This window comes from Thunnus thynnus, chromosome 13, assembly GCF_963924715.1.
Source record: "Thunnus thynnus chromosome 13, fThuThy2.1, whole genome shotgun sequence".
NCBI lineage: Eukaryota > Metazoa > Chordata > Actinopteri > Scombriformes > Scombridae > Thunnus > Thunnus thynnus.
In genome coordinates, this window is record NC_089529.1 from 23,783,468 (window position 1) to 23,808,130 (window position 24,663).

The following is a 24,663-nucleotide window of genomic DNA, read 5'->3' on the forward strand; positions in this document are numbered from 1 at the left end:
AGAAAAATACATCACAAACACAAGTCTTTCATTCAAATGTTGAGTAAATATATAGCAGTATATGCCTCAGTGTTCCAAAATGACCTGAAACATGTAGTTACTGGTCAAAGTGACCATTAGTGTCGTGACTCTTTTTGTGTGGTGTCCTCATCACATACTGACTCGTCATCAAGTCTTATCAGTCATTCAGATAAACATGCAGAGTAGATCTAAAGTGATGCTTCATGGTGCTCTCTTGATAATGTATTAATTTTTTAGGGTTGCAATGACTTTTGAGGTAATCTAGTTTTGACTTTTTCTCTAACCGAGTGTTAGAAATCACTTGAAATTTTTGACTCATAGGTCACATGTAAATGTAAAAATGGTATTCTGACACATGTAGTTTGCAAATAGTATGATTAAACTGGCTTTCTATATTTGTAGATTCTATACCTTCAGCCATGTCACCATATTCCTCATTTAGAAATATTTAAACCAACGTTTGACTGTATTTCTTCCATAGAACATGTGTGCATTTCTGTTAAATTGAATTAGTCTGCCACCTTTTGGACAAATTAGAGAACTACTTAAGCTCAATAATCACCAGGTCTTGCACTGTTCTGATTAGACACACATTACTCCTACAGACTTGAGTGCATCACACTGAGGGATCCATGCGGTTGTTGTTTATTTTGTATTGCATTGAATGCAATGTACGAGGGGAGCTGATGCTCCCTGAGGTGCATCTTCCGAATTGGATAATTTCTAGTGATGAAATAAAATGATACGGCAATTAACAACAGTGATACTGGAAGTATTATAAACGTCGTATCATTTTCATATACAACATCTCAGTGCTGTGATTCAGCTGTAATACACTGTTGGCTCTCATGGCTTCAGTCTGTGTCTAGTTTGGAGACATGCTGCTCTCTAGTGGTCAATATACAGAACTGCATGATATGTGGATAAGAGCGTCACTAAAGCCTTTGTTATGGGTTAGTTGTGAGTCAGTAAATCATGACCTGGGTAAGAATTAGTCTCTAAATGATGTGTAAATGTATGTAGCTTCCATTCATTTTACTTGTTTGAGAGAGTTTAATAGATCAAATTAAATTACACTGAGTTGAAATGTTCTATTTAGTTCTATAAACGAGTGAACTTTTGTAATTTTTGGTTTGGTATTTATCCTTCACCCAGGGCTAAAGCATGCATACAAAAAAAATCAAACGTGCTGCTCCTGCTGTGTCGAAAACAGAAAAATTGAAAACCAAAAACACTGAATAAGTCAGGATGAATTTAAATATTTTAAACATAAGAGAACAATAATCTATTACATCATTATTTTTAAATTAAACTTTAGAAACGACTGCAAGCCTTATTGTTTTAAGGAAACGGATGTGTTGCCTCCTATTTCATTTCATTACACTAAGTTTGTGCAATAACTCATAATGTTTAGTTGATGCTGCTGTCTCAGCCAGATCTGAATTACATTAGCAAAATAACAAGTATTTATAAAAGTTTAAAAATCATGATTGTAGCAAACTAACAGCATCAGAGAACAAAACTAGTGTACTTAGTACATATTTCTGATTTAATTAGAGCAACATTTCAGGCATTCAGGGGTTGCTGCACACTATTTTAAAAATGTTTTACCTCCGAAGAAGATACACAACAGTAATATTAAATAGAATTTTAATGGCATTATCCTGCTTGCAAAATGTTTTACCACAAAAATAGTAATAGCAATAGTACAGCATAGCAAAAAATGGTATGTCAAATATTTCCACATATTCCATTTTTTTAAATCTGATTTTCAAACTGCTTTAGTATAAATAAAGGAAAAGGTTGGGGAAATCTTACAATTGCCAAAATACCATATATAATTGATAATTGGTAGATAAATTTAACATTTGGCTTATAAATACTTCTTTTTTTATCGTTCTGACTTGGACCCTAAAGAATGTATGGTATTTTAAAAGCAAGTGTTCATAATTCTTATGAACTATGTATAAAATATTAAAACACATTTTTTCCTTTTTAATGTTATCAATGTATTAATATATTATATAAGCCTGTTTTACATGCTAAAAACTACCAGACAGTCCATACCATAAAAGAAAACTTTGCAATGTCTTTTGTTTCTTTTTTAACTTTATTCAGCACAAGAATTTCTGGCAGAATGCAAAGTCAGAATGTGTTCTGCTTCTTCTTTCCTTAGTTAGTATTCAGTATTTACACCGGTGACAGTGGACAGACAGAGTGGCAGCCTACCAACGTTTGACCTGCAGTAAAGAAGCTGTTGTATACAGAGAAAAGAGCTGAAGAACAGGGAGCTCTGGATCAATGACAGTGACCAGCTGTTGGCAGTGGAGGCTCAAGTCTCCTGTCTGACTGAATATGAAGCAGTTGTTTGTTAGACACTCTCGTTTGGTGATTCTTACTGTGAGACAGAGAACCTTGGCAGGATGTTTTTTGTCTTTTTCAAACCCTGAAAAATTCATGTTGCTTTGTCTCCTCCTCAAAAACACCGAGCAAGATGAAAAAATGGTACATGTCTTTATTCTGACTGACTGAATCAAATAGTGGATTCAAAACAGTTAAATGCATGGCTGCCTCTGTGTCATTCTTGCATTCTTTGAGGTATCTGAACAAAGAGCACTGGTTCACCTGATGTCTTCCCACAAATTAATTTCAGGAGCTGTGACAAAGGTAGAAAATTGGTCCTGCATTTGCAATTCCAGAGCACCTTCAAGCTTGTTTTTTGGACAAAACAATAAACTCAAATAGTTCCTTTTGTATGTTTTCACACTGTATTTCAGCAGAGACAGTATAATTAGCTAATGGCACTCTCCCTTTTTTTAAAATTACATTTCAGAGCTGTGTGAAGCAAAAACAGGACAAATTACACAACACTTGAAAAAAGATCAATACAATACATGAAGCCTTCATTTTCTTCCATATCAAAAACTGTGATGATGATAATAATATCCTTTTCTAGTTTGTTTGCATGCTTGCTTCTGACAAACCCAACCATTTCAGATACTTTTGAGAATATGGGACCTGAGCAAAGTGTAAATGTGTTGTTGCAGTTAGATGTGATGGTTTGCTCTAAATTTCTAGGATGAGGAGACAGTATGTCCAAATGTCTTCTTCTAAGGACAATTCCAAGGTATTACATCTTGGGTCTTATATCTTGTGTGCACACAACTACAATCGGTCTTCAAATGGTGGCCTTTACAACTGAAAATTTGGGTCATAATTTTGCAGTTTACCTTCATTAACAACCTGACTGCTGGTGTTTCTTGTCCCATTGGAATTCTTAGCAATTACCTTGGTGAGTACAATGTTATTATGATGGTACAAATAATGTCAAAACCTATAAAAAAATAAGATCCAAGTTGTAATAAACCAGATTTATCCTTTCACAAGGACAATGCGAAGATCCCATCATATATACCAGATGTAGCCATTTTGAATATATGACACAATTTGAACAGAGCGCTGCTTAACTTACGACTGTGAAATGTAGTAAATAATAAAAAAAAAAGCAAATTGGCAGGAAGATGGAAATGTGAAACCTTTTAATGGACAGACACTGAGAGGAATGGAATGCATGCCACCATTTTCTTATTCAAAGGCACTGTGTCTTTCCAGTTTGCTGCTGTCAGACTTCTGTACGTTAGCATTGGGAATTCTGTTGCATACTATCAGCTACATATTTTCACAATCAAAACTAATTTGACTCGACTCTATGACAAAGGACACAATGGATTCACACATTCACAGTGTACTAGCTTGCAGTCTAAGATAGGAGAAACACTGTACAAAAAAAAAGATGGTCAGACTAAAAAATTTTTTTTCCAAATCCACAGCAGGGTACTATGGCTTGAGTAAGAACATTTTAAAATAATTTCATTGACATTCTATGCATACAATGAGACCTTTAAACAGACCAATTTTTTCCTAGTTAGTTAAAAGAAGCCAAATTTCTTCATTTATTTTCGTGGAAAAAAAGGACCACTAAAAGGCTATATGCTTAACGGCTTGAGTGTGTACATTCATTTACAGACGTATACCCATTTAAGCCAAACTTATGCTACAGCACAGTTTTCCATTGGAATCCTTTGGACCTGTGACAGCTTGGGCTTTTTTCATTAGTTTGAAATAGCTAGGTTGTTTTTGGTAGTTTAATACATTGGTTATTTTATCCAATGAGGATTGGAAACAAAATTACCTCGGTCTAGGTAGTTCTGTCTGCATGCTAAAGTCTTAGCATGTAGTATAGCCAATTGGCATTATCTAAACTCTTGATCTTAGTCTTTTACAACATCCACTGTAAACCAAGAGTACAAACATTTAATGAAAAACCTAGCTTAGAGCAGTTTGGTAGATCTGGCTGGTCTTTAACTGGCCTTAGCTGGACAGAGACAGTCTGATGCTGGTTATAGTGGTAAATGAGATCACAGCTGCTGGCAAGCAAGACCAGCATGTGCTTAAAAACTATGATGGCCAGAGCACAACCAGCATTAGCTTCCCCCACAAGCTGATGATGTTAACTAGCATATTCTGTTTGTGGCTTTGTAATAATTTGCTCAATTTAACACATCTTTTTCCTCTCTTTAGAGTGCCTTTAATATCTGATCAGATGACAGATAAAGACTAGACTTGTGGCTCATTTATAGTTTTTAAAATTTCCAGACATTTTCCCAGGAAGTGGGTCTTTTTTTTTGTCTGACCATTATTTTTATGTTGGTTAAGGGACATTGTCTCTGACACATAAAGTGAGGAATTAAAGTTACAATACATGTCACATCACTGCAGGCACAAACAAATTAAAGACAAGATGGTGGTAGCAGTGGTGACACAAACTCAAATTGTCAACAGCTGTGGTGAAAGAGAGAAAAAACGGCTAAATCAGATGTTTGGTCAGTCTATGGTGTAGAGATGTCAGCATGCTGAGCTCTCTGAGCACTAAGTTATAAGCAGTGAACATCAGCGAGTAGCGCAAGGAAGCAGGAAACAAGGACTATGAACCAGACAATGAAGAACAGATGGTTGAGCCCAAGGCAACGAACTGCATGTGATATTCAAGATTAATTGCAGGCAGTGGAAACTAGTGTGCCAAGAACTTGTTTGGCTAGATTCCTAGCAGTCCAAACCTGCTGAAAATCATTTTGACAGAACACATGTGGCCTTTCTGAGTCACTGTTGAGCCCAAACCTGTCAGGTTAAGAACTGGTCCGAATGCTTAAAGGAGACCTCTGGAAAAAAAGTGAGGTGTGTGTATGTGAAAGAGAAAGAGATGAAGGTGTGTTCTCAAATTAACCTAAAGAAAACCAAACGACAATATTAACAACACACACGAGCTGTGTCCTATTTTAGGGACCACCTCTTTCGAAGGACATGGTTTACAAGGGGTGTCGGTCTAAGCACTCGAGGCTAGTGGGCTGAACCTGTACAACCTCCTGAGATGAGAACATCTACGGAGTATTCATCTTAATGTCATCTCTCGTTCCCACTCCGAGCCTCATGGTGCGTTTGGGTGGTCCTTGTCAACTCATAAGGTCAAAGCAGGAAGTTGCCCTCAAACTGCCGAAGATGTGGCAGACTTCTGATGTGTAAATTCAAGGACATGATGAACAACTGGTACAGTGGACCTCTATTATTTACATCCTGTAGTGGCTTTTCCATTGGTCCAGTTCATACGCTATATTTACCAGTGATATGACCACATGAATACACCTGGTATATTTGGTCACATTTCCGACTTTATGAGTTGATGAGGACTCAAAGCGGTACAACTGACTGATTTGTAATAGATTTTGAGAAACAAACAACATCAGCTGTTTACATCAAATTCAGGCAATATTTCGCCTTTGGAATGGGACACCCCTGTTGACCTCTTATGATGTATTCAGTCTTGACTTTGAGGGATGTGGCCCATGAAAAGGGACACAGCTATAATGTTCATTGTGACCATTTCCTTACCACTAATCACAAATCTCCCCAACCCTGTCTCCCTAAAAATTATGTTCATGCAAACAGCAAATACGATACATTTGAAAGTAAATGTAACATCGTCCAGATACACTTTTTATGAACGTATCTGCTGCCTTTTTGTGTGTTTGTTTTCCTACGATATCTGATTGTGGCATCTAAAGCATGATCAACAATTATTGTTCTTCAAAAATGCATTAGGCAAAACCATTTACTAGTTCAAACATAATTTCTAGGGGACCTGAACCTCAACTATAACGGCATGATAAATCTTTCTCCGGTGTCTTCTTCTGATTCTTGTTGCTTACGGCTACAGGATTTCTGGACCAGAAATGGTGACAAAGTTCAAGAAAACAAACAAACAAACAAACATCTAAAGAGGAACCAAATGACAGCAACATGTACAGAAATACAGTAACTTTGCAAAAACAGGCATGCTAATGTTCTAATCTCTAGCCCTGGAAATAACACATTAAAAAAAAGCTAAATAGGCAGTAATATCTGCACATTATTTAAACACAACAAAATATTGACAAAGGAAAAAAAAAAGACCCATAATCCATTACCACAATGATGACCATACTGCATAAAGAATAGTAGTATTGGTAATGTACCAGTCTTACATCATGAAGGCAGTAATCTGTGAAGTAAAGCTACAGTCCAACCATGGTTATCTAGAGGAAAATAATATAAATTCTGTTCCATATTTAAGAGTTGATCAATTTAATATTTCATACAAGAAGGAGGGTGGACTACAAGTATGAATTTAGCTTTTTTCCGGTGACAAATAAAGAAAACTGAAATAAAAGGAACTAAGGCATGTGCATGAGGTCTTTACATTTTCCTGGTCAGAAGACACTGAAGAAAGAGACCCATGATTTCTTCTTTTTTTTTTTTTTTAAGCTTTTCTGTTGCTTTTTCTTATGGGATGGGGTGGTGTGTGACATTGCTTTGAGGTTTCAGTGACTGTGACCCCCCGACCCACCTCCCCCCTTTTTGAACCTTAAAAACCCCACACCCAACCACCCTCCCTACCCCAACCACCCTCTTCTTTCTGCTGCTCTCGAGGCGAGGAGATTACGCTTTACTTTCGTTGCCGTTCGTCTGGGGAGCCTCGTTGGGAACTGTCTTCACCTCGGTTGTGGCATTCTTCACCTCCGTCTCGCCTTTAGTGTTATCATCCTTCACAGCCTTACCGCTATGGGGGGACAAACACAGGAGCAAGAGAGAGAACCACACAGAGAGAGAGAGAAAGAGAGGACATTCTGTTAGCAGCGAATCACTAAGTCTCTCTCACACCACTAAACTGTCTGCTCTGAGCTGCCTTTTGTGTCATTTTTCAAAGAAAGGAGAAAAAAATGGGGGGAAAACATGCAAGATGCTTTGAGGGAATTTGTTTTCCCTCCTGGAACTGAATGCATTTCATACATAATAGGATCAAGCTCACTATCCTAGCCAGACATCGAATAAGAGTACATGGATGTCACAGCTATTTTCAAGGAACAATGAATGCTGATGTGGAATGAGACAGGGCCAGTACAGTAGGCACAATGCAAGAAGGAATGAAAGACTGAGGCATAACCTACAACGCAAACTACAATACACAAGAGGATTACACACCGTCTGGACTGAGCCGGGACACAATGGGAAGAGATTTTAAAGCCATACTTCACTTAAGTCGAACATTTTCTCTGTTGTACGAATGTGTGCCACTGCTGGAATACATTTGCATTAAATGCGATGCTCTGGCTTCCATTTTAAAAGTGTAGTCCAAAATGTTACAATAAACTGCTGTGTCACATACAGTCATCGTTTCTTCTGTCCTCTGTGTCAGCTCTCAAACGGCCATTTTAAATCAGTACACTCCTCTATCCTGCTGACACATATACATGCTCTCTGTGGGATTTACAAAGTTAGACCACAGGCTGTCCCACATACGGCATCCATAAATAAATCCAATCCTGACAGCCTCAAATTGAAATAGCATTCCTATGGTATAAATGTCTTCAAACTAGATGTGATTCTTGAAAGCTTTGGTCCCTTGTGTTACTTAAACCATGTGTTACTGTTCATAAAACCAAAGTCTAAAGCTACACCAGTCTCCCAGCAGCTACAATGTTCATTACATCCCACACCACTGGACTATTATATGGAATAGAAAAAAAAAAAAAAAACATAATGGAAGAAGTACTATTTGTGGAACGGAAGTGGGGCTGACAAAGTAAAATGTGCCTGAAGGTGGCGCTACAGTCTTTAATAAAACAAGTTAATTTCCTTGAGAGCATTAATGTTGTCAGCGAATGTCACAGCAATCTGTCACTTTTCAATTTACATGCTTCTCATCTAGAACTCATCCAAAGACTGATCTTTGAGAGAATAAAATGTTCTGTATAAAAAGTCTGAAAAATACTGGACCATGTGGACTCAACTAGGGCAGTTTTACACATTAAAGTGAAGTCGTGCTAATTAAGCTCATTCAAAGTATTTTACATAATTGCAGCCATAACACCCGACTATAATCCTCAAAATAATGAATTAGCATGGCTGTGTTTTTATGTTCTGTTTTTAACTGACCTAAATCCCAAAAATTCCACTGGGTTATGCACAGCTTGTGCATTTACAATACTGTATGCATTCATAATATTGCAGCATCCTCGACTTCAGTGCCCAACTCAAAGATGTTGCCCTTCACTATCCATAAAGTTGTGCAATACAGGCAATGGCCTCTTTAAACCCAGCTAGTTACTGTTAAGTCACTTTGATATCATTTCCACCGATGCACTGTCAGCGTCGATCATGGATGTATAAAGAGAACTGGATACAGGAAGAGCGCCAGGCTTTGAAGCAAATTTAACATAGCGGCCAAACCGTGTAATTACAACGTCACATGACGCACACTGGCCCAAAAAGACTTTTTCCCATAGAGTTACATTGTGAAAGAGACGTCTGTAAATCAGCGGATACATTTTTCTGAGCATCACAACCCCCGTGAAATGACTTGTCTCACTATCAGAATTAAATCCGTTCGGTCTGATCACATTTCAAAAGCCTAGAAGAGCCGCATAATTGAATTGTTTTATCCCCATTCAAGTTAGCCGGAGGGCTAAACAGGAAGTAGCCGACTCGGCCAGCGAAAGTCACTAGTGTGCACGCTCTATGGGCCCCACAGTGCGGAAGATCCGGGTACTTTCATACCAGGAAGTCGATTTTTTATTGCTTCATATGCCACTGAGCAACTTTCATATCCAGTTCTCTTTATACGTCCATGGCGTCGATCCACACTCGATATCTCCTGGACATGTACAGTTAAAATTATTCTACATGCGCAATATCAGTTTTTGTATCAACAAGCACTACAACTATCTTGACTATTCTCTTCAAATGTTTTTTTAATGCTCTTACATAATTAAAAGTAATTTGAAGCTGACTAATTCAAACCTTTGAAACATTGTTTTAAATGTGGTATGAAGCAGCATCATGAAATACATTTATATATGTGATATATAGGGGTCTCAAGATAGAAAAATGGGCCCTGAGGAGGTGAATGCCACTCAGAAATCCAATAAACCCACAAGAAGCTTGACAAGACATTTAAGTGTTGGGATGCTGAAGAAGGATCACCACATAGATCAGTGGCAGAGCTATGCTTCAGTCCTGTCAGAGAGTTATGAAGAAAAATACCTCCAATGACAAGTTTAGTTTTATCAAGGTGATGTTGAGCTGACAAGAGCCCTGCTTCCAACTAGCTCTCAACTCCCCATACTTCATCACTGACATCTTCTTCTGGCCGTGCGAGTGAGCAAAGTATGAGATGAAGAAAGGAGAGAAAGTGGAGTGATTGTCAGTAAGCCTCTTGTAATTCATCTTCTGCCATAGCTTTCTCGTCATCCTCACAGGCTTTAAGGAATCAGGAACATCTACAATCTCCTCGGGGCAAAACTCAAAATAATAACCCTTTTATAGCACCACTGAAATAAGGGCTTTCTAGAAGAACTGAAACAAAAAAACAGAGGTGTCTGGGCGAATCTATTGTCCTCTATCAAAATGAAGAGGACACAGAACAATAAGGTGGTGCTACTGGAGGTCACATTGTGATGAGTATTTAATTTACCTGAACAAGCTTATTCATCCCTACGCAACAGAGAAGCATTGTATTCTTCTGTAGAGTTCTTAACAAAATTATATCTCTACTCTTTTGTTGGCTTGAACAAGAATTTCTCATTTTTAGTGTGTAGTGGAACTCGAAGGTTATTTTTCTAACAGACTCCAGCTAAGAGAAGTATCTTTATCTGTGTCTTCTGTTGGCATATGGTTGTTAAAACAGTCAGCTATAGATACCTTTCTGCCAGAAGTTCGCAATCAAAACAAACTGTGAGTACATCATGCAAAATCACTTTAAACTTTAGGAAGAGCTTAATGTAACTGAAATACAGTACATTTAAAGAACTTGAGGCTTCATTAAGTTTTAGTTATGATAACATTATACTCATCAAAATAACTGCTGAGATCTGGGAACGCTGGGACATTGCTACAATGTAGTTTGAAGTGACAACAGTTTAGCCAGATTATCTAAACCGCTTTATTTGGAGGTGAAGGTATTCACGATATTTGAAAGGAACCATTCTTTTGTGCAATGGAAAAAGGTGTGTGTTGTTTCCTCTGGATTTTTGCTGTCAGAAATTAGTTTGACCAATGAAATCCATGCTTGTTTATGGACGTTACACAGTTGGAAAATGAGGCAACAATATGAGTTTTTCCAATCTACTGAGTCCACATCTTATTTAGTGAATTCTGAGATGAGTCTGATGTCGCTTGCAACAACAAAAGCTGCCATGTCTTTTCTTTCTTCTGATACAGTACACAACAGATTTATTGGATCCTGTAAACAAGTAAAAACATTGTAGTTTACTCTACCATTGTAGCCTCACCAAGATTGGACTGTCTTTTTCTTTTGCTGCGAAGCATGACAAGCAAAATATCATTGTTGCTGCAAGAACTTGGACTGTTGCTAACGTTATGCACAGAAGAAAATGAATAAAAATAAAATACTAGATCTGCATTGTTCCTGTGCAAAATCCATGCACACCAAATTCTTTTGAAGTCAAAGATGAATGCAACCATAATGCCAGAGACACAGTGCACAACAGCAAATACCGTTGGTCAAAGCTGAGCCAAGAATTCATTCTGCAAACTGTGAAGTGAGTTTTGTAACGGACTGTTTGGACTATCATTCTACTTCATTTTCTCTTCCAAATACTGTGAGTTTGGCTAACTCGAGGAACAAGCGTCTGGCTGCCGTCTCATGTTTCTTGCCCCATATGCTTTCTATTTAGCAATATGTGTTTCTCACTTGGAAAGTACAGCCATATTGTTGATAGGAAGGACAGCTAAAAAAATAAAAGTCAAATTGTAATAAACTTGATTTATCCATTCAATGTTCTTCATATATTGATGTATGCTAGAACTTTTAGCACTAATGTGAGCACTGAAAGTAGTCTAAGTAAGTATTGCTGGAGTATACATATACTGGGTGTGTAATCAACAAAATGCATCACTAAGCCACATGTTGCACATACATTCAACAACTGGTTGAGTGAAATATAAAGAAGCTGTGCAGTAAGGGGAAAGGTTGAATCCATTAAGTCAGCAGACAAACAGGTGGAGGGTGGAGGGTGGAAGTGGTAGTTGAATGATGATGCACTGGTGGCATCCCAAAAGATCCTATTCCTGTGCCATTTACCTGCATGGCAAAAATCTCACAGTCTTTAAAGAAAATTTCACCCTTAAATTTTCTTACAATGATCATCAACCTGAGATGTTCAGTCGGCTACATCCCAGGAGTCACTCTGTGATCAAGTGTTGCAAATAACTTTGTTTGGTTTACCCACGTTCATTTAACCAGCCTTATTTCTTTGTAAATCAGTTCCCAGAATGCAATTTTACTTCCAGAAAATGCTGAAATGTTCATCACTGGCTAATTATACAGCTTTTTTAGAACTGGAGAAAATTGCAACATGATTTCTGGCTGCATTTCATTCTGGTATAATGAGGTTGTTGGTGGACACACTAGCATCTCTGCCTCTGGACCTTTTCTTACATTATGTATTTGTTCAGGCAATCAGACAACATAGTCAAAATCTACTGAAAGGCAGTGGTGCTCAGAAGCAGCAATGAAAATGTAACTCACATTTGCTGTCGAGAGCATCCTCTCGATGTAATTAGGCTAAAAAACCTTTGATCTCAGGCTTTTAGCCTCCTGTTTTATGGTTTTTCAGTTTTTGTGTGAAATGAATGCAAGACCAGTCAATTCTATGTCTGTCATTTGGCTACACATTTTGTCCTTAATTATTCCCAGGTTAAAAATACTGTATATATAGCACATTTTTCTCAGCACACTTTTGACTGCCTCTTATGTTAATCAAGCTTTGTTTCGCTTATGAACAAGATGAGTACTGTAATATTCTGCTTGTGAAATTCTGAGAAAATTAAAATGAAGCTAGATAAGGTATAATAAGGGAACGTGAAGGGGTGGTAACAAATCAAAACATTTTGGACATTTTGTAGTGGGATCAAACCTAAAAGGTGCCTACTATTCTTGGCAATGTACCTGAACAGAGCAGAATTCTGCATGTATTCTAGGGATCTGATATCAAAACCACTGTGTTTGCATTTTAGGGTGAAATTTTCCTTTAAAAATGGCACACATGTGGGCTATTGGGATGCCACCAGAGCAGAAGAGACACGTTGAGGAATGGGCAAATGGAAGTGTTCATACTCATTTTGGGCTGGTGTGGTCGAGTCTGTGCACGGGGCATTAGGTGCATCCTCGGTCGGGCCGTCTACTTGTAAGTCCTTATTCTGGGTGCTCTCAGGGGCTTTGACTGGGTCACGCTGGTTCTGTGGCCCATCAGCATTAGCAGAGGGCAGGCTGACTGGCTCTGGGACAAGGGAACTTGTTGGGTTGGATGAAGGGGGATCTTTAGGGGTGTCGCTCAGGTCGACCAGGGGCCCGACATCAGGTTGGGTGTTAGCTTTAAGTGCACTGGACTGGGCAGCAGGGCTGCTTTTTGGGGAGGACTTGGCAGGGGCAGCTTTGGTTGGGCTGGAGGCGCTGGTGGTTAGCGTGGTGTGCTCACTAGCAGGACTGCTCTGCGCCGTGCTAAAGCTCTCAGCGACTGAGTTAGTGGCAGTGGAGGGGAGCAAGTTTACCACTGTGAAGGTGGTGTCTGCAGCAGCAGGCCTGTTTGGTGGGGGAGGAGAATTAGGGGTGGGGAGTGGACACAGGGGAGGAAGCGTAGAGCAATCAGAAAAGTGAGGGAAAGAAAGAAAAAGGACAACGAGAGAAATAAAGGGGTAGAGGGAGAGTGCAGGTCAGGGCATAAACAAGGCAGAGTGAGTGCTACGTTGCTGCAGTGAAAAAGTAAAATCTACAAAATCAAAATGTTAGCAACACAATATTTGTGGAAGGGGTAAACAAAAAAACAATACAACAATAAAATATAGACAGAAGGTAGGGTTTTTGGGATTAGGATGCTAGTAATATGCTTTTCACAATAAAGCAAAGACCCAGTAGAAAGCTGTGCCCCACTCAGGGCGTGATACTGCTACTTTGATGTGATAGTATGAACTCAGGTTTTATTTTTTGGTAGATAAAGGGTTACTATAGAGTTGAACGAAAGGTAAACACCCATAACTACAAGCGTTAATCACAAAATATGTGACTTTCAGACCTCTCTACCATGAATTACATTCTTTTCAAATACTTAAACATATTTGGGAAGTGTTGTTTCATTAACTTTTCATACAGCGACTGAATTAAGCGCTACATTGACTTTAAATGGTCCGTCCTAATCTAGGGATGTCACTTTTTGCAAAATACTGTTGTGAGTTTGTGAACTGTGGAGCAGCATGAAAACATTAATTATTGTAAATTGTCAATGTTGGTATAACTCTGTGACTAATGATCTTATACTGTACAGCTTCTAGTTTCAGTACCACCCAATACAACAGAACTGTGCCTCAACATCTGAATCTAGTTTAAAATTATGTTTGTAAAAGTATTGTTTGCTGAAAATAACACATTGATTTCATTCACCTCTCTGTCTGGATACTGCGTGGACAGGCCTAAGTCTAGGACACCCCCTAAAACGGGGGGAAGTGGTCCTGTTCCATACTCACTCAGGTTCTGTCAAAGGCGTGGTCTCATTGGGCTCAGTGGGACCCCCTCCTTCTTGGTTTGGGGTGTGTTCTTCCTCCGTTCTCACCTCGACAATGGGCTCCTTAGACTCATCTTTCCTGTTGTCAGAGTACAACAAAAATTTTTACTTTATTTGCTGTTAATCTCCTGAATATTGATTTGTCCTACATACAGTACACGGTGACATAATCTGCCTCTGTGATACATGACCAAACCACCCCGGCCATGTGATAGGAAAATCTATTTAAAGGAAAATTCTGGTGATTGGCAGCAATGTGAGATAAAACATGCACTAACATCGGTTCTGTATAGTCCTTTAACCTGTCAAAACACTCATTCTCTCTCTTCTCTAATTTTCTCATTCTCATCAACATTTGATCCTCCTCCTCCTTCTCCTGCATCCACCGGCAGGGTCTGATTGTAGGTTTCCCCCCCTGAGGGCTTGCCTATTATCATCACTCTGTGATTGTGCTGAGCTTTAAAGCGTTTGCTTGCTGGGAGCGACATGTTTAGATGTGAGTTGCCAAATATCACCTCTTTTTACAAACCACGATTCACTCTCAACAATCTGTTTCATGTGAGTTGTCTAGTTGAAATATTTATTTGTTGCAGTTCAATACATTGAACAGAATTTTTGATCAAAGGCTAACGTGCAATAACTGCATTTCAACACAATTAGACATTTATTCTTCTTATTTATTTATTTATTTTGGCCACTTGGGAGCAGTTGGACAATGCTGTAAACATATCATCTTATATATATATATATATATATATAATATATTTATATATCTTTTTTTATGGTAAACATGTTAACAAGCAATTCTTTTTACACATTCATCCAGCAGACGCAGAGCAACATTAGCTTTTATTTGGAGTTGATGCTGGTCGACTCCAACTCTTAATAAATCTAATGGGCTCTTAAGGTGCTACATGTTCACCAGATATTCACTAATTTTGTCTCTATGTTCTCTGGAGCTGGTCAGGTAGTGTACTGTTGGTTTATTTGAGCTTTTTTGAAAACTGCTGCCAAAAGAATTAGTTGAAAGATGCTAAGAGCTCCATAGAGTTGCAGGGAACACATAATTGATGATAATTCTCTGTCACTCTCAGTCACGATTGGCCAAAGATGATGTTCACTTACGTGAATGCTGCCTTGCCCTCCTCGATGTCCTTGCTCTTGGCACCTGGTCCAGTCTTCCCACAGAAGTTGACAGCGATGCACATGAGGAGTCCACACTTGTTGAGGAAGTAGCAGGTGACGTCAATGCCCACCAACAGTAGGAAAAAGACGACGATGAGGATGCCTACGATGGCTCCGGTACCCAAGCCTGTGCCACTGTCCACGGCGCCTGAAGGGCAAGGACAGAGAGAGAAGGGAACACGCAAGCAAACAGACAGGAAAGAAAGGGGAAGGAGAGGAGATAGAAGAGAGGAAAGGGTTTAACATGAAGAAGAGGGGATAGAAAGAAAGTTAGAAAAAGAGAGGGAGGGAGAGAGGATGAGGAATGCAGTCAAGCTTTTAATACATTGCTTCAGGTTTCAGTTGTCAAGACTTCAAGTGTGTCTTTCTGTTAAGGTTGAATTTGGAGACAAATCATGCCAGAGCCACCAGGAAACGAATATACTCAAACACAATATTGATATTTACTCTTGACAGTCATCATGGCTGACACACTTGAGGTGTTAAATTTCACACACAATCACAGAAAATCCAAACCTGAGAAGAACAACACATCTAAATCATTATGTGAAGACAAACTGGATCTGGATATTAGATTCTTCGGGTGAGGGGGGTGATGGTATACTATATATATAAACCAAATATTATATTACATTGTAGTACTATAACCCTTCAATGCCTACCTTTTTGTTTGTCACATGGCTCACCTTTATAATAGGCTTGTGACATGTTCTGAGACATTAAAAAATATAGTTATGTACCAAAAATTTCAATCCATCCAGTAATAAATTTCAAACTGCTGGTCCTGACGATACATCATCGGCATTTTGTGCCATTCCATCTCACAGATGTTGAGATATTTCACTGATCATTGACACCTCTGACCTGCTGCTCCTCTTTCCAGAGGCTTTTTAAACATTAAATTACTAATATGGTTAAGCTATTCAGCTGCTCCAGAAAATTCTCAGGAAATGTAAAGGTTAAAGGGCTAATGGGTTAGCAGCTGTTTATCTCAGAGTATGCAGGGATTCATCACATTTATAATTCTACTTTGAGGGCAAAGTGCAAATGCAGGTTATTTTTCCCCACAGACTATTCCACATGAACAAATGCACATGAAGCTTATTGACAGGACAGAATAAACAGGATTTGGAGCTCCAAAGCAGTTCAGGCATTACAGCTTTGCATTTCTTAGTTCTCATGATTTGTTTTGGAATGAGATGACATTTCTACAAAGCCGGGCTAATAAATGGTAATCAAATTTTCAATATTTGGATGCAAACTGCGAGTGCATTTCAGGAGAAATCAGCCATCAGAGAATTTTAAGGAAAATCATAGCTTTTTTTTTAAAAAAATGAGTCTCTGCTAAAGCTTGAAATTGGCAAAACTTGTGAAACTTATGCTTGTATCATCAGTGGACATAAACACAAGTCTCTCTATGATTTACTTGTTCATTATTCATTTTTGTAAGAGCCTTGATGACAATAATTCAACTGTCAAAAAAACTGTTTTAACGTGGGGCATGATTGTCACTTCAAACGGACAAAACACTACTTACCAGAACTCAAATTTATGTTCCACAATATTTCAAACAGGACGGACATTTGTGGCACAGTGCTTTCTTACACTGGCTCAGAGCACTAAATGATGCATTGACCCCAAAATGTTAATACTCAGTGACACTGACAAATCTGGTTATGTACAATCTGATCAGTAGGACTACTAAACGGGGGATTTAATACAGTGGCAGCCTTCATGGCTAATGCTGTGTTCACACATACAGATACAAAGAGGCGTGCAGTCTCTCGTCTCCCTCGAGTCTAAAGCTTACGGGCTTGTCATGTCAGCTCTGATCAGGAAGTTATTTTTTCTCATTGGTGCTATGAAGGTGCACAACAAAGTACTTTGAGTCATTTTTCTTATTAAAGCCTCTATAGTTTATTAAATATATATTGCAGAGATTTGTGAAGCTGTTGACCGTGACGGTGGTTCTGTTTCACGAGGAAATTAAGATAAGTGCGATCGGTTGTCACCAGGATGTTGCTCACGTGCATCAGAGGACATTTGCATCAAAGCTGAACCTTTTTCAACTTACCCACATTGTGCTACTGGGTACCTTTTCAGTCTTTGAGTAGTGGTGGGCAGCTCCAGTATGATTTTCAAAGTGGAACTGGCTGCAGCTTAAAAATGTCCCTTCAATAATCAATGTGTAACGTCGCACTTATATTTGTGTACAATATTTTATCACCACACTTTGCCTTAAATCATTTTTTAAATTTCACGAGCCATCGCTTGATCGTATTTAACTAATCAATTCACAAATGTTTGTATAAAATGATTATAAATATTATTTAACAAAGCCGCACCACACTTCCCAGACAGTCTTGTCAGAAGCCAATAAAACACGATTAAAATAAAGTCTTTCTTAGATTGACATGTCCCTGAGGAAAGGTTAGTGAGGTTCTGCTTTAGGCAGTAAAGACTGTAGCTGTCACTTGCCAGTGTCTGTAAAGTATCAAGAGCTCATCACACTGTCTGAGGAGAACATAAGCACTCCACAGTCTGAAGACCATGTGTGAGTTTAAACTGATTATATCCACGTCTCTGAAGAAGGGGATAACGATGTTTATTTTGCAGTTCTCTACGACAGACCATATGTAAAGTATAATATCCTCATCATATCCTAAAGCTTCAAGTAAAAATGAACATAAAACATATTCACACTGTTTGAAAAGACTGTAGGTGATGACCTTTTCTTTGGGTCCATTCCATCCACAGTTAACCGGCCAGATGTAGACATTGATATATTTCCCGCAGCTACAACAGACTCTCATCTAAACCATCAACCATAAACATCAGGATTTAGTGTCAGTTCCTCAGAATTTATGTGCACTTGTTTCTAGAGCTGATGCAGAGCCATTTTACACTGTTGATAGATCACATGAGGAAGGATTTATCACAGAAGAGGGAGAGATACCAGTTCAGCAGAATGATTACTCAATGATATAAAAACTACATTTTCCAAGTTTTAATCCTACGTCCCTGTGTTAATCATTCTGCTATATTTTAGTATCTGTCACATGTCAATAACTATTTTTGAGTATCTATATGTCAAATTCCATCTATTTTCCTGTTAAACCTTTTAAATATTTTTGATTACTTATTTTACACTCTCTTTATATTCATAGATTTATCCAATTAAACAGGGTGACCTTAATATTTCACTACAGCGCATGATAGACATGTTATTAATAGTAAATATATCTATATAACTTTCATTCCTCTCATACTATTTGTTAATGACCTAAACAGCCAATGTAGTTATGAACATGTCCAGGCTCTTTTTATGTCCTGTGATGACTTTTTCATTGGTCCAGTTTATGTGACATATTTACCACATTTTTACAGACTTTATGAGTTCCTGAACATACCGTTAACCAAGTAACTGACACAAATGTAGGCAAATAAAGGCCTCCGGGACATTGAAGTGGGACAGTTTTGTTGACACATATTAAGTTTTGAAATGCAGACTTCCTCCTGTAGATGCTGATACATGAATTTGCACTATTACACTTGTTAAAATCTTGCAGACAGCCACTGTGGCACAGACTTCGCAGTGATTGATTATGTTTCTTTTTAAATTAGTTTCTATGCATCTCAAACATCTTATGTTTGCGTTTACTGCACTTGTAAGACAGATATAGTCGATCTAGACATTTAATTTAAATTCAGGTCTTCCTACCATCGGCTGCATAAATATGCAATCTTTAATTTTCTCTAAAGGCTGTAATCAAAATAGCAGAGTGTGCCACAGCTCTGTATACTTATAGGTGACTACTGTGTTACAGGCAACACTTGTTTTTCCTCTGCCCATCGCCTCATTTACATTTTAACAGGCACGATAAATCATGTGGCATGTATTCAGAGCTGAGGGGGGTTTTTACACCGAGTGTTCCCACTGAGAGAGAAAGCACAAATCTACATGTCAGGATGGACTACACAAACATTTCTCTTTACAGGCTTGTCAGGTACAGTACTGAGCTAGCTTCACAAAAGACTGAGGAGAACAAACCGCATGTGATATGCCTCAATTTCACCAAAAAACAACACAATTCTGAGACATCAATAACTGGTCAATCGGCCAGACTTGTGCACCAGTGCATTGATAAAAACAAACAACCTTATATTGGCAGTTAATTTACATATCATTATAGCATTGGATGGTGCATTCAAATAGTGGCTACCAATTGGGATTCATAATTTAAACATTGAACATACAGATTTTCTTATTTAACCTCTAAAACTCTGTCATACCTACAGTTGGCTCAATCTTTACAAACGCTTGTTGTGCATGTTTAAACCCACAGTATGTTTGGTGAAGTCACTGACTGTATATAAATATGGGCGACGCGTCTCCTCTTCCTACTGCTATGCAAAAGTGAAGCCAAAATATCTCCTTTCTAGGAGCTGAGATCTTGCTTGTGTGATGTCATTTGGAGCCAGAGACTCTTTTGGGGAGCTGTCATGATGTCCATCTTTATATAGAGTCAATGGGTGCAGTGCAATAAGGAATGTGTATGGCGTTTAATTAGTCTCAAAACCCACGCACATAAAAACCAGGTGTGTGCACGTGATACAAGTGCAAAGAAAGTGGAAAACCATCCTGGCGAGGGAGCATTTCCGCTCCACGTGCACAAATGCGGTCCCACAAGGATGGGGCTATGATGAGCACGAACTCGACCCTCCTTACGTGCTCGCAACTGCATACAGCCCGCTCCTTTGATCGGTCACTTAAAATACCGACCGTGACCTTTGACTGGCTGTTTGGTTTGATCACTGACACAGTTGAAGCAGGCAGTTGCCTGAGAGAACAAAGGGAAACATAAATAATGATAGCAGTGAGAAATGATTCTCTTTTTTTTTACCCTTTACACTTATGAAAAACTGTTAGACATTGTAGCAAAAGCCTTAAAACTGTTTAAACCCACTTTCAGATTTGTGAAACCTTCATTTAGAACAGAGAAAAAAGGGTGATTTCACTGATATTTCTTCATCAAGACCACATTTAGATCAAAAACTTCTATATTTAGACCTGTCAAATCTGGACTAGATTACCAACGAGACTGCAGAGACTCATTAAAGCTCATTAAAGCTTCACTGCTTTCCGCATTGCATTGCATCTTTCTTGGTATGCATACTTGAGTGTTTTTTTGAGCACACTTAATTCTGTGATTTTTCTGGTTTGAAAACACTTCAAACTCAAAATCTGCTTAGAATAAGTATGTCTATACAATTGGGACACACCTTGAATCTTTGACAGCTCTCCAGCGACTAGCATGTGATCTTAAGTACCCATCAGGACTCTTGTTTCTAAGGATACAAGGTTTTGTATGCTGTACAGATTGTAAAACCCCTTCAGGCGAATTTGGGATTCATGATATTGGGTAACAAATAAATCTGACTTGATATTATGGTGTAAAATTCTGAGTCTAAACAAGAGTTTTAAGAGGTTAATAACTATATAAAAACAACTAATAAGAACTGTAAATAGACCCATAAATGTTAACATTTCACTGTCTATTGTAATTCATATTCTAGGCAGGCCTCATTGTTCAATAGATCACATGTTTGGATCAGATTCTTGTTTCAGCTCTGCCACTGTGTGGCACTGCACCACCACTGAAATAATATGAAGCTCAAATTCTGTTTTCTTTTTGGGCACAAGGAAGCTGAGTAATGCTGACAACTGACTCCCTCTCTGACTGATTAAGATCTTTGGGAACTCTTCATGCAGGAAGGAGTGTGTATGTGGCTGGATTGGTTTTCAAGCATTTAAATGCAGATTTCCACTGAGGCCCTACAGACTGATGCGTTTACTGGCATGAAAAATATGAATTGCTGACTCATTTTCCGGGAGTAGAGGAAGCATTAGCAAAAAAAAAAAAAACAACTTTATAATTTATCTAATTCAATACAGAGAGACAATATTGTTACGGAGATGACTACTCTTGGGTTTCAGACTGTTTATGCCTTTTCTAAAATACAAAATTCTTCAGTCAGAGATAGAATATTAAAAGGGACCTAAATGCTCCTTTCCAGCTCTATATTTTTATTTTTGGACTCAACTAGAGTCACTCTGCATGATTCACAGTTTAAAAAACCTCTTTATTTATCTTTTACTGGCCCTTTATGCAGGCCTGTCTCTTAACAGGCTGTTTTAGCTCCTGTCTCTTTAAGGCCCGCCTCCCGATGAGCCCACTCTGTTCTGATTGGCCAGATTTTCTGAAGCCTGCTGAGGGACAACCATATCAGAGTCATGTTAAGTTGCAAACCCAACATTTGAAGACGCCAGCGACAGCCGCACGTGTGTGTAAATGGGATGAAGACGGGGTTATAAAACTGAACTTTACATTTCACATCCATCATTTAAGCCCTACACATTCACTTTCGTAATTTTAACTTTAGATTTTGACTTTAGATTGTGCATTTTATTCAACCTCCACTGTTACATAATGTAATTATTTATTAATTATTTATGTTTAATTTATTCTCTCATCACCTTTCTTATATTTCATACACTTTGTTTCTTTGTCCATAGCACACATTATTTTCTTTACAGTTCAATGTACAGTAAAGTACGTTGATCCCGATCGTAACCAATAATCTGTGGTACTACATAATGTTACACTGACTATATGTTAAGGCTGTTGCTGGCGTCTTCACCATAGCAACGGTCGCTGAGGATCATGGGTAGGCTAATGTAGCCGCTTCCGCTATCGTACAAAACTGACAAAAATACTTGATTTCTAAACTAAAATTGAACGGTCTTTTGAATTTGGTTTTATGGATTTTCATTGGGAAACAAAAACCACGTGAATAGATCACGTGATTTCATTTTTCGTTTTTGGTTTAAAATAAAAAAAGGAAAAAACCATGTGACTTCCGTTTTCGGTTTCAAACATAAAAATGAATTGGCTTGATGCCCACAAACCTGCTCGATATTCAATCCAAAAAGGAATAACGATAAAACGAATTGGCAAAAACGAAAAACGGGCCGGTTTTGATTGGTTTTTCGTTATTTGAGTCTGACACCAAAAACGGCTTTCCGTTTTTTGTTTTTTCAAACAAATAACATATTTACCGTTTTTTGGTTTTTGAATTACAAATGAATAACGAATTATCCGATGATACCCGGACTGTTTACCTCATTATTTGACACGTTGGCCACGTTTAATATGAACATCCGATATTGTAACATAACATATATGACTGAAAATAAGGAAAAGCATAATAGGTCACCTTTAAATTTTCGTCTGTTTACAAAACAAAAACAACATGTTGTCTTCTGTAAAATAAAAAGCCATGTTGTAAATGATGAATTAAGATGATAAAATACATCAGAGACAGTGGAGGAACATTTATAGATTAAGAGGGGATTGCATCATTCCACTCAGAAAAAGTACTTTCAGTCAGTCTACATCTACAGAGTGGAACCCATCCCAGCAACTATCAGAGAACTGGACAAGACAAGAAATGATTACTTAGTCGCACCTTGCTGTCCTCAGTCTGTCTATGCTGAACTTCCCTTGCTGTTTATTGTCACCTGTCGCTATCTTGCTATCTTGCTACTGCCAGTCTGCCTTCATGTACCTGTCTGCATGTCTTATTGTGGTTTTGCTTTTATTGTGTCAGACTAATTTATGTATTTTACATAAATTTACATTAGTGTCTAACAAAGCAGCTCAATGTGGTTTTATTCAATCCACTTTTCTATTAACATTAATATCTTCATGTATTTATTGTCTTGCATATCTTGTATCATGAGTCTCTGTGTTGCATGTTTTAAGGATGTTCTAAATGATGTTTTTTATTAATATTATATATGTTCTTCTTTCTTCATTTTATTGATTGTTCCGCATGCTTATAAAAGACCTCAGTAACTTTGTAATTTCAATCTCATTTTCATATTCTGTTTTTAGAGTGACTCTGTAACATCTGTCCCAGGCCTACAGATGAAAAATAGCCTCTTGGCTAACTCTGGTGCATTTACAGCAATGTTTAATAATGTGCACTGTCCCTGTTAAATAAACAAACAAATAAATAAATAAATAAAATAAATTGAAGTTAGTGGCATCTAGCAGAACTGACTTGGCAGAAATGAAATGTAATATTCATAAGTATGTTTTAATTAGTGTATAATCACCTGAAAATAAGAATCATGGGTCCTTTTCCACGGAGCCCGCCATGTTTCTACAGTAGCCCAGAACAGACAAACCAAACACTGGCTCTAGAGAGCTTCATGGCCATCGTAGATTCTCTTACATGCTTGGAAGGGGGTGTATTCAGTCTGTTGCAATCTGCAACCTCACCACTAGATGCCACTAAATCCTACACACTGCACCTTTAAGGAATAAATTCAACTTGTCATTTCATTTCCCAATTTCTATCTACATAAACATCTCATTAATTACATAAAACTAACAAAATGAGAAAATATTTTTTGGCTATGCAAAGAGTGAATTTCCTGAACAATAACAGCACAGCAGCTCTTATTGTAATCTGTATGCAATGGGTGCCTGCATATATTGCTTCAGAGAAGAGAAATATTCTTTTTATATGCAATGCAAGTGTGTCTGATGCACACACTTAGATGAATAACCTGATTAGCAGAAATGAAAATCATTCAGCACGGATAAGCACTATCATTACTCAGTAGCCGCTGATGAACAACAGGAGGGACCTACAAGTGACAGAGTACACCTCAAGGGTGTCATAAACTCTTATTATCCTTCTGCCAGAACTTAGTTGAGAGTAAACATTGGTGCCAGGGACAATAAAATGAAAGAAGTCCTAAGACAGTAAGGAAGGTAGGCCAGAAAGTCATGTTTCCAAGATGAGAACTACTCAAAGGAAACTACCAAAAGGAATAAAACACATCTACTTTTTGTCTTTGCCAATGTAATTCACGTCTTATTTCTTGTATGTCTTCTCATTCGTGTTTTGGGGAAACAAGAAACACATATTGTTTTTATACGTTTAGGCATATTTGGTTTAAGCAAGAAAACCAGCTTTATGTTGTTTCTAAGTAAGAGGCAGAGAGCCTCTTGAACTACATTCACCTGAGCAGCCACTTTGAAACACTCTTCAAAAGTTACGAATAAAATCTTTCTCATTTGCTTTTTTGGAATTGAAGTGCTCCTTGCGAAACACTCATGCTGCATATAAGATCTTGGAAGTTGAGTATGTTTTATGATCAGTTTTTAAGCCTGCCACTTAAAACCAATTAGAGCGTCTTTGATAGGCAAAT

The 24,663-nt window shown here is 38.1% G+C and overlaps 1 protein-coding gene across 5 annotated transcripts in view; it reads right to left on the reverse strand.

Annotated features, from left to right (window-relative positions):
• Window positions 1–3,543: 3,543 nt before the first annotated feature.
• The window catches only part of ncam1a (neural cell adhesion molecule 1a), a 279,874-nt gene continuing 258,754 nt past the window's right edge, over window positions 3,544–24,663 (reverse strand). For 4 of the 5 annotated variants that reach the window (XM_067608747.1, XM_067608749.1, XM_067608748.1 and 1 more), the window contains 3 exons: window positions 15,318–15,525; window positions 14,155–14,271; window positions 3,544–7,174 (listed from right to left, as the gene is read on the reverse strand). In XM_067608747.1, the coding sequence (XP_067464848.1) occupies window positions 7,054–7,174; window positions 14,155–14,271; window positions 15,318–15,525 (446 nt within the window). In that variant the 3' untranslated portion in view covers window positions 3,544–7,053. Of the gene's footprint in view, window positions 7,175–12,751; window positions 13,217–14,154; window positions 14,272–15,317; window positions 15,526–24,663 lie in introns of all 5 variants that reach the window. The other variant, XM_067608755.1, reaches the window with a different exon arrangement.